Source organism: Coturnix japonica, chromosome 2 (assembly GCF_001577835.2).
Source record: "Coturnix japonica isolate 7356 chromosome 2, Coturnix japonica 2.1, whole genome shotgun sequence".
In the NCBI taxonomy this organism is placed as follows: Eukaryota; Metazoa; Chordata; class Aves; order Galliformes; family Phasianidae; genus Coturnix; species Coturnix japonica.
In genome coordinates, this window is record NC_029517.1 from 36,330,048 (window position 1) to 36,341,786 (window position 11,739).

General features: G+C 36.0%; 1 protein-coding gene across 9 annotated transcripts in view; it reads left to right on the forward strand.

Moving 5' to 3' along the window:
* Positions 1–11,739, forward strand: part of RBMS3 (RNA binding motif single stranded interacting protein 3) — a 689,820-nt gene that overhangs the window by 546,002 nt on the left and 132,079 nt on the right. For 5 of the 9 annotated variants that reach the window (XM_015853918.2, XM_015853919.2, XM_015853917.2 and 2 more), the window contains one exon: positions 3,739–3,818. In XM_015853918.2, the coding sequence (XP_015709404.1) occupies positions 3,739–3,818 (80 nt within the window). Of the gene's footprint in view, positions 1–3,738; positions 3,819–10,839; positions 10,885–11,739 lie in introns of all 9 variants that reach the window. The other 4 variants (XM_015853914.2, XM_032442362.1, XM_015853921.2 and 1 more) reach the window with 1 other exon arrangement.

Here is an 11,739-nt window from a genome sequence, read left to right on the forward strand (position 1 = left end):
TAAAGAAGCATTATTTCTGCTATCATTTATACAAGAGAACAACATTATTCTTTGTTGGTCGTAATATAAATGTGATAGTAGTAATTGAATCTTTAAATATTTAAATGTGATATTAAAAAAAAACCACACAGATTATTCTCATTTACATTATTTTTATTAAGCGAAGTGACTACAGGACATGCATAAAACAAACCCATGTTTTACTGCTAACTGATGATTACATGGATTACATAGTACTGAATATTTCACATGCAATAATTATGGAATTATTATGTTCCTTGTATATATATATTTTTTAATTGTCTTTTAGCACTGCATCAATTTTTATAATAAAATAAACACTCGTAAGACCTTTTTCCCCCAATTTTCCTTATTTTTTCATGATGAAGGTAGTCCATCACATGTAACAGTACATAAAGACTACTTTGGAACCACTGGATTACATAAAGAGAATGATACAAGTTTTTTAGACTATCTGAAATGAATGTTTGATAGTAAGAGAAGAATCTCAAATGATTTTGTTGTGATATTTGCCTAATATTAACCAGTCATTTTTTGTTTGTTTGTTTGTTTGTTTGTTTTACTAGTCGTATCATCATAAATTTGTAAACCATGACTAGAAATATCATAAGAACCATCCTCCCTTTTGTATTTTTTAAATGAACTTCATTTCCACTTGGATGAAATATAGTCAGACTAGTTACTTATATTGTATTTGAGAATCTCTCAGCTTCCAGAACCAGGAAATATATATAGATACAACTGAAAATCAATTATCATATTTATCCTTGTTTTGTTGGTTTATTTTGGTAATTATTTGTATGTTTAAAAATATCAGAATAACCTGGCCTGTGGCTTTGATAATTTTTTACCACAATGCATTTCTGGACTCAAAGAATTACTTAGATATATTAAAGTTATATCCAAGCTGCATCTGAACATAAATTGTTTTTTTGAGGTCCCTTAATACCAAAACCATGCTGATGAAGAGTTTGAAAATAATAGTTTCTGAATTATCAGAAGCACATTTCTATCCTCATGTAAAGCTTAAGCTGATGTCCTTACATGTCCAGCAGAAGTTGAGTAGCCATATCTTTCAACATAATTTTTTATCAGTCTTCCAACATGTTATATTTTGCCTATTTTTGTTCCATCAATTGTGGAAAACAAAAACAAACATACCAACAAAAAAACACCGTGAGAAAAATGGATTCAAAAGTTCTCTTCCCCCAAGTCTACCTACGCTCTAATGACATTATTCTGTAAGAAACTTTTCCCCTAGAGATTAGCTTTTAAAATGTAACATTGCTGTTAGTGGTAGTGTTGCTAGATAGCATTCTGTACCATTACAAAGTTTGAAACGTTGCTCTCTCCAAGAAGATTAATAAACTCATGAGAAAAAAATGTATGTTGTCCCCCTCCCTCGAGTTTCTAGACATTCTACGGCAGAGTGCCAGAGCTTTTGAAGAAACAGTAGGCAGAATTTATTAGCGTGGACCCAGCAGAAGTATATTTCTATTGGACCTCTTCCCAGGCATGGCTAGTCTACGTGGCTAATGCAAATAAAAAAGAGAATGAGGTATCTTGGAATCACTGTATATGCAGATATGTTTGCAACAGCAAATATCAGATGATTACCTAAGAAACAGGTGTTCTGGATAAGTAGAAATTACTGTTCATCCCTACGTGTCCCTACAGGGGATAGGCACAGACCCAGTCACTTGATGGCTGCAGAACTGCCAGGCTGAAGGCCTGCCCCACCGGGCTGCTTCAGAGAGTATTCAGGGATTCACTGGGATGGTGGAGATGAGGGACAGCTGCCATTGTTCCTCAGCAGCACAACTGAAGGGAGCGTGTATCAGCGGCTTTGTCTATTACACTGCCTTTTCAAACTGAGTTGATAATGCTAGTGTTGGTTTCAAGTGAAGCGTTTGCCAGATTACAGATAGCTAGCAATAGAAGTTGAGAGCTGCTAATTGTGAAACTTGAGAAGAAAATGTATGCATTCTTTCTAAGGCTGCTTTTCGAATGATGGCCTTTTTATCCCAGAACACTGTGGGTTTCACTTTTATTCTCTTCCCACACTACATGCACAAAGTGCACTGAGTCTCTTTCACTTGGTAGCTTATATATTGTGTTCTTTGCAGGGACTGCTTTGGCTTGTTAAAATGTGCCCCATGTATTAAAATGAAATTGTCACTGCTGTGTGGTGCAACATAACATGGTTTGACATTAAGCGCCTGCAGCTACAGAAAACAGGCTTTTATTGCATTTATTCTTCCAGAGACAAGATTCTCCAAAGGCTCGGTGCAGACATTCACTTAGTTAAATCTGAATGAAGCCAAAGTGAACAATCTAAGCTGTGATGTGCTTGTACAAACAGCCCAGCACACACAGCATGCAATGAAAGCAGTGTTACAACATAGATGTGACATTTTTTAATGATTTGATCTGAAACAAACTGACAAAATACTGGACTATTAATCAATTTTCATTCCTGATGTTGTTTGTTCTTATGTGTTCGGTTTTTTTTTTTGTTGTTGTTGTTGTTTTCTTTTTTTAATTTTCTTTCGGGTGAGGGAGGTCGTCCATTTGAACTGTAAGCAAACTTTTACCATAGGATCCAAACTGCTGCTGTAAAGTCAGTGTTGTGCCCCAAACTCGTGAACAATGTAGAATGCATGTTACTCTTTCCGCAAAACCACGTGATAGAAAGAGTGGAGGAAAAGATAATTTTTAAAAGATCTCGAGTTGTGAGAAGTAAGGAATATGTAGGTTGGCAGTTACTTTGTGGGGAGTACCTGGAGGTAAGAAGTAACATGCTGAAGCAGTGTTGAACACATTTTTTAAACACCATTTTTCCAAGAGAGAGAAAGTGACTGTATTGCTTTAGCTTTATGATTAGTTTTTCTCTCTTCCATTTTTCTATGCCAATTGTGTAGCAGTCAACAGACTGCTCTGGACTAGCATGCTGTCAGTTCACAAGACCTGAACAAACTGAATTCCCTGATAAGGTATAGGCATAGTTTAGGATTTGACCGGTAGCTTTGTATCCTTGGGCAGTTTGCTCAATAATGTATGTACTGGTTTGCTGTTAATGCTGTAATGCCTCAATTCTGAAAGTTATCTTGAGGTCCAACAGAATGAATAGAGAGTCATGTCACCTGTCGGTATAGCATACAAATTGTCTTTACCCAGAATCGGGTTTTATGTAATAAGCACATATTCCCTGCATTTTGTTTTGCTGTACAGTTCATTCTTGCAGGTTATTTTTTAACATTGCAATCCCTAACAATTGTTGCTTAATCGTCTTCTACAAATCTTGTTTTTTTTCCAACCCATTTGAAGTTATACTGGGTGCATGGGGAATCTAGATACAAGTAATTTGCCTTTCCAGGCAGCACGTGAGAGCACAAAGAACGTCCTTGTTCAGGGAGATCCCTCGGAGCCAGGAGGGAGTTGCTCATTGACATCACAGTAGCTCGCACACAAGCCGGGAGCACAGCTGCAGGCTTTGAGGGTGACAGGTCCTCTTTACAAGCCATGCTACACTGTAATGAGCTCAACCAGTTTCTGTGCAGAAGTCAGAAAGAACAGCTTTGAAGATTTCTCTCAGCATCTGTGCTTGTCCTTCTTTTTACCTGCTTTTCCTTTTTGTTTTTGCTGACTGATCACTTTTGTGAAAGTCTAGTTACTCTTACTGCCTCTACACTAATCCCACCTTTTTCTCTTTTCCAGAATGGAGTCTACAGAAAAATGTGAAGTAGTAATTCAACATTTTAATGGCAAATATCTGAAAACCCCACCTGGTCTACCAGGTAAGTGTAGCCATCATTCTGAAATGTAATATTTGTGAAAGAGTTTTGAAAGTAGAAGTGTTGGAATGTACATTGATTGTGGCTCATGTCACTGCCCCTGCTAAGAGGTTGTACAGATTTACCTGGATGAAACCAGTTATTTTTGTCCCATAACATTTTATTCACTGCCCAAGTTCTTATATTCAAGCATTTGTGTCTGACAGTTGTAGATTTAACTGTGTATAAAAATCTTGTTGTCTTGGTCTGTTTCTCCCTCTTTAACGTGTATATCGCGTGTGATATTTTCCAATTAGAGCAAAGACCACTCAGGTAAATGCCAGCACTTTTCTAACAACCTTGGAGTATATCTAGATCAGTAAGTGCATTAAAGGCTATAAAAATGACCAGAATTTCAGGTCATAGTAGCTTTCTATTGTTTACAATTACTAGTATTAATAGTAGCAGCTTTTAATGCTGAGGATAGTTCAAATATGAAGTCATTTTATACCATTTGTACTTGCCATAGTTTAATGAAATCTTGATATTTTCTGATGATATTCATAGGATACATTCAGCGTTGTGCCCTGGCCATATAAAAACTCAGTCACAGCTAGTATATCTTCTTTTTGAAATCTTCAGTAGTCATCTTTATGATCACCGACTGTAAAGTTTAGTGATCAGGTGACTGATTCTTAGTGTTTGTCAAGACCTCCCAAAGGCCACAGATCTTCAAAGAATTTTCCCTCAAACTGTCTGGAGAGCTATTTAGAGTTTCTGGCATTAAGTGAGCAAGAAATCCTTGCAAGAATTGTGCCCTAAGTAATCCTCTACTTTTTGTTGTTGTTGTTGTTTTAACTTTCATTATACTATTTCCTTTTTTGGTTACTTTCATTAAATTCCTCCTTATTCATTGCCTGATTCGTTATACAGAAGATGCACTAAATACTCTAAATTAAAAGAGAGCCATCTGCACAACTACTGCATACAGTAATTGTATGCCTCAATGTACATATAAATTGTAGTCAAATCACCTTCATGAAAGAGTATAAAACTTTTAGTGCAAGCTGGAATACTCCATTTTATGGTCTTCTTTTTCACAAGTAGCCACTGACAGATTTTCTTAACATCAGCTAACGTATGTTAACTGTGTAATGTACAGCTGACTCAGCTGTCTAAAATAACAGGCAAAGCAACGTAGGTAGGGATCTCAAACCTTTGGCATGCTTTTCTGTGTGCATACATTAAGTCACAGTAGTAATTTCTTTAATATCATAGCAACACCCAATGGAAGGAGTGTGAACAGCAAGGATTTGGGGAGGGCAGGTTCATCATTAGAATCATACATACTCCATGGTGACATTCCCAGTTGTCCCAGAGACTACCCATCACTTGAGTAAGAAACAGAATATTCTTACAGTGCCTGAGACAAGAAGAGCTATGTGATAACAAATGATGGCTAGTACCTGGAAATCATTATTTTTATTTTAAATTAGTCAGGAATTGATATTCAACAAAAACAATGTGGAACATCAAAATAGGAGTCTTGATAAGATAGTGTGAATACTTATTCTTGTTCCGAGAGATACAGTGGAGTTGAATGTTAGTGCTTGTAACTTCTGTTGCTATCTCAGTTAAGTACTCAGATCTACTCTTACTTTCTTGAAGAGGCTTCCAGATGGGAAAGTTGTCTGATACGATTTTCTTTTAATTGCAGTGCTCACATTACATTTAGTTACAAGGATTTTCTGGGAACTGAGTATTTTAGAAGTTTTTGTTTACCTGCATGCCATTTAGATGTATATAAAGTATAATATATATATATATATTATATATATATATACTTTTTATATATATATATATATATATTTATATTATATATATATATATATATATATATATATATATATATATATATATTTATATATATATATATATAATATATATAAAAAGTATAATGCAGCATGGAGAAAAGTCAGTAGCTGAACTCAGCTATCCGCTATATATTTATGAGATCCCATTTTAACCCGTTCTTGGAGGACAGATTCTTTGGCTGCAGACACAGATAACTAGAAATTATTGGAGAGTATTTGATACACATAGAAGAGAATATCTGCACCACATTACTATTATAGGGCACTCTCTCAATCCGTATTTAAAAGAATTCTTGTGTTCATTTGTCTTCCTGTTAAGAAGCCAGAGAACAAACTCAATCATTTCAGTCAATTCAAGTGATAGTAGCCACTCATTTCTCTTTGACGAATGCAAAAAAAAAAAAAACAAAAAAAAACAAAAAAAAACAAAAACAAAAACAAACAAAAAAAACCAACCAAGTCAGTCCTAGTTTCTTCTTCATGTAATTTCTGCTAGAGCTGCTACTCAGTTTATGTATGTATTATGTACTTGTACTTAAACTTCTTAGTAAAAATAGAAGCATCTTGTTTATCAACCTCTGGGCAGTTGTTTATCTTCCTGCATGGAGAAGGCAGGAGAAACAGTCTCCTAGTGTACTTGGAAAATCACAGTCAGACTTTGAAAATTATCTTTCCAGCATCTCAGTAATTGACATAGAAAGAAAATCATCTCTGGTTATTGCTGTGACCTCTTTATGGATTTCAGTTAAAACATGAGGAACCAGAGAACATTAGCGGAAGTATGCAACACTATCTGTTATTAACCTCTATTCCTCAAGACATGATCTTACTGAGGGAGAAAACTAATCAATCCTTTTAGGGTTAAATGAAATTGATCATATGTAGTCAGCTGGATTTCCTTTTGGCCTAGCTGGCAACTGTGAGCATCTTAAATTTTTGTTCTCATCTCTCTTACCTAAGTTCTGATGTTTTAGTGCAAGCTTGCTGTCTAGTAACAGGTCAAATTAGGCCTATAAGAAAAGCCATGTAATACCCTGTTTCCTGTGGCAGCGGGATTATGGATCAGACTAGCAACCAAACCACTTTGGCTGCTAGTTTCCACCCATACCATCTTCCCCAGTTGCATTCCCTGAGATGCAACACTGGTATGGAAATAGGATATATATGTGTGTATGCATATCCTGTGTATGGAGGGTAAAATATGCATATGTTGTGGTGCAGTTGTGCCTGATTATCAAGTTGTGATCAAAGGACTGGAAGCTTCCATGTACTGCTGAGCAGTTTTGTCAGTAAGGCCCCACAGCTCTTGCTTTCACAGTGGGTAACCTGTAGGCCTTTGTTATATTGGCCTGAAGTATACCACAGACATTCTTTTTTTCAGTATATTTCCCATTTATTGTTTCCACGGTAAATAGGATGTAAAGTTAGTTCATTTTCAGGTTGTTTTACTTTGGTTTGGTTTCTTTTCAACTGTTGTGTGCCTTGACATTTCAGCAGAAGCAGAAGTAGCACATCTAAGCATGTCTAGGCCAACAGTACTTCAGGAAAGCAGGCTAATTTCTACACATACAGGCCACTCTGAAAGCTCTGTATTCTTTGTGCACTCAAGGCAAAAGTCTATCATTCTTCACTTGACTTTATAACTTCAACTACTGTCTGTCTGTTGTCTGAAAAAAAAATCTATAGAGCCGAGCTGTTGCAGCTTCAGATCACTCTACTTCAAGCTAGTGATAGTGGAAGGTTTGTTTTCTGACACTCAGAATGTTTTGCTGATAACACGTGTAATGGCTAGGTAAATTGAACACTGTTACATTTATATTAGTGAATTACTCTTGCTAAAGGTGCTTCTCTTTCCAACTACTTGGCTTAACTCCATTCCGAATGGAATTGCTCCACTGTCCTGCTTGCTCAACTAATAGGCATTTCATGATGTTCAGTCTTAAATATATAGTGCAAGATAATTGGTTGTCCAATAAGTAAGTAGTTAAAATCTTTGCATTTCTTCCAGACTGAGAAAGAGCAATTGTCTCAAGAAATCTGCAAAATAGAAATGCTCAGCAGATTCCACGTGAAGTTCATAAATATTCTGAGTAGCTCGTGGTTGATTTTTTAGTGCTTTGTTTTTGTTTTCCATTTATTAGCACTGTTTTCTTTTTGTTTTGTTTTGTTTTTTTCCTGATGCATTTTTCACTCTGAAGAGAGCAGCCCCACATGAAAATAATTGCATAAGTCCCTGATTCCCCTTAGAAAGAGGAGTTAGCAAATGAATGCATCAGATCACATCAATGTACATCTCAATCAAGATGTTTGGGGCGCTATTAATGATGAAGGGAGCTCGCCCTGAGTCTTCCAATGCCACATCTCTATTTACTGGCACACAGGGGACTTAAAAATGAAATCCTGCTTATCTGTCATGTTTCTCAACTACAGAAGTCAAGTAAAAATGCCAACTTTTTTGTCGGTAACAACTTGAGTTTTTTTTTCTATGTGTGAAACTTCAGTGCATTTTATGCAGAGTTTTTGAAGTGCTCAGCTCCCAGTATACCTCTATGTCTTAAAAATATAGATATATTTTCTCTTCTGAATACATACAAAAGCCTAACAAGTTCTTATTTTCGTGTCTGGAATTTCACAGAAATGTGCTTCAGTTGTAGTAATTATCCACTATGCTCCTTCACAGCATTTTCTAGTGACTGTAGTGCTTCCTAAATTTCATTTGCTATCTAAGTACATCTGGTTGTCTGAGGGCATTGGTCCAATTCCTATTTCAGCAGAAACTTCTAGACAATGAGACACTTGAACACAATGCATGCTCAAGAATCTTTCTTCTATCTAATCTACCTGCTTAACCTGATCAATCTGATATCAGTCTGATCTAGTTATTTTATCTAGTGGTTGGCAACCCAGCCTGTGGCAAAGGGTTTGGATAACCTGATAATCCTTGAGGTCCCTTCCAATCCAAGCCATTCCATTACCATGTGATCCTGTGATTCGTAGTAGCACTATGTGGCCTTTAGCACTAATTTTAGAGCCAGGCTACAAATGCCTAATAACCAGAAAGCAGGGGTAAACACTATTTTTGCATAGGTTAAGAGCCCCACAAGAACAAGTGACTGGCATTTTGGGACTGATGTTTACTTGAACAGGAATTCTTAAACAGGAAAAAATGATGTGCAGCAATTCAGATATATTTGAATATACCTCAGGCAAGAAGATCATTCTTGAAATAATACGTTCTTCTTCTGAAGAGGGCCAGAGCACTGCATTTCTGTGGACTCATTTCACCAGAAGGAATGGGTATTTTCTGTCTCTCTGATTAGTTTCACTGTTCTCTGGAGTCAGCCCTCGGATTCTCTTAAACACAAAGAGTAAATTCAGATACTTAATCTTTGTTTCAGAAAGGTAGATTTAGACCATGGGATTACATATCTAAGAGCTACATGTTTAATAGGAGATCACGAGTAAGACATGACAAAAAGCTTTTTCAGTTGAGGGTTAGTTGTGCAAAGGATGGAAGCATTTTTACATTATTTTTCATTCTTTCTGATTGGATGAACAAATGGTAACTTAAATGTCATTAGTGATTAGGTCAATTGCATTTCTGGGTGAATGAATTAATCTAAAATATGTTGCTTGATAACTTCTTAGCTCCTTTCTTTTAGCATGTTTCTTTATCTTTTTGTTTAATTGTGTCTCTCGATCTGTATGCATAAAACACTTAAAAAGCTATTCCAAAACTGTATTCATGGGGAGTTTACTTCACTTTATTGAGGTAAGTAATAAATTGCTATGAATATCCATGTCTTTCTATCTCTCTTTGTATATCCATGGATATGTATGTGATGTCTTAAACAAGACAAAACAGGAATCAAAGGGAAAAACTAACTAGGTACTGGTTTGTAGTTAGCTTACAATATTTGTTAAGTGCTACAGAGAACTTAAATCATGCTTTGCTAAGTTTCATACTGGTAATACTCAATAAATCTGGTTTGAAAAGATTATCTTATACATGTTGTTATCCTCAGGAAAGATCTGTGTTCAGAAAAATAAAACTTCCCTCATTTGTATCTTCAGTTCCTTTAACATTTATGATTTTAATGTTATCTGAATCTTTTACATTCTCTACCTTCTGCAAATTCAGTAATGTAAATATTTTCATTGTTATCTGATGACTGCAGTAAATATCCTTCCCTACTATATCAGAAAATACAGTCCAAGTAAAGACTTTTGTAAAATAACTGTTTAACAGATTTTTTGTTTCTTTATCCTGTCTACAATACCTGTTATTATGGAAGCACTGTTATCTTCAGTTTCCGTGCTCTGTGAATGCATGTGCTCAGCTCATCATTAGCAGAAACGTCTTTTACGTCTTGAAACTATCTATAGACATCCTTTTAAGTTCTGTCAGTCCATAATCTTTATCTCTGACAGACAATCTAAGTCTCTAGTACCTTCCTTTATTGTCCTCCCCAAGTCCTGGTGAATGACCGTGAGGTCAGTGTAATTCACCCCGCTTTGCACACCAGATGCTTCCTGTGTCCTGGGCAGCATACAGGCAGCTGTGCCCAGCTGTGGCTTCTATGGAAAACTGCTCAATGAGGGATGGGCTGTGTAGACTCCTTGCCTAGGTCATGTTAGACATCAGGAGGTGTTTTGGTGCATACTCAACCATCAGAAGAGTGAGTCCCTGGGAAATTATAATTTGATTATTCAAACGTCATGTAGCAATTAAAACCACATAGACTTTGGCCATAAAAATAGGCTTTCTTCCCAAGAAACTATAGGGGGGATACCGAATTAGTAGAGAATATACAACCTGCTGCTTCCCTAGTTAGGACTCTGTGGCTTGGTTTTGTGGCTCATGCAGGTGTTTGTGGTGTGGCCAGCCTCATCAGCACTGCATCTCTATTCTCCTTCTAGTATTCAGCCAAGTGCAACTTGACCTTAATCCAACCTATATACATTCTTAAGTTATAGATGTCCAATATTTTATGAGTTCAGCTGAAATCAATTGTTCCTTGGATTGTCTCCTTCCTTTCAAAGGCAAGCCTTTAAAAGTCAGAAAATATTTGTTTAGATTCTTACTATTCATAGGAATTTCAAATGTGTCATTTCTGATCACTGAACAACAGAGGTTTCTCCATCTTTAGCTCCTTTCTTCTCTTTTCCAGAGTTATGTTTATGTAACCAGTTGTTCTTGCTGAGCTGCCATTCAGGTAAATGCTTCTGGTTTCATATCACACATTTCCATGTCTTGCTATAAAGTTCCATTCCTGATTTCCTAGATTTTTTACAATTAGAAGATTATATGGTCTCTTAACAACAAAAGGATACCTTATAGAAAAAAAAAAAAAAAAAAGAAATCCCCTATTCACTCAAACCCTCATCTCATTTTCATTTAGCTCAAACAAACTCTCCCTTTTGCTGGCATGATACAGAGTTAGATATCTATGCAGCAAAGCCCAGTAGCTGGTATATATCTATTTCTTGGAGGAACGTGAGTTGAGATAATTTGCATTTCAGACATTTGGAGGTGTGGATCAGTGCTAAATCACGCAGTTAGGGCTCTTCAAGGAGTTGGCGTGAGAAAAGACTTAGAACTAAGTTTGTCTAAGACCTGGTTTTCCAGAAGTACATATAGATGCTGATGATGGGGAAGGTCTCAAAGATCTGATGTGGTACATATTTGTCTTGTTTTATTTATGCTCATACTGGTCTCTAAGTCCTTAGGAAAAGAGCCATATATTTTTGAATTTAAATAACCTTATTATGAAATGCAGAGTTTTGTAATCTGGCTGTATAATTAAAAAGAAATTCTTTCATACATTTATTTTTTTTTTTAAATTACTTTGCATCTGGAAGTAGCAAAAATGCCTAAGATGAATTTGTCTGTGGTATTGTAGTAATTCATGTAGTGATGTACAAAACAGCATTACCGAGGTTTGGATTAAGATCTTTGGCTTGGATTATAAGGTTGAAGTCGGAAAACAATATGGCATGTAAATGAGAAAAGACCATTCTGGGTATTTTTTCTTTTCTTTTCTTTCCTTTTTTTTTTTTTTTTTCCTTTT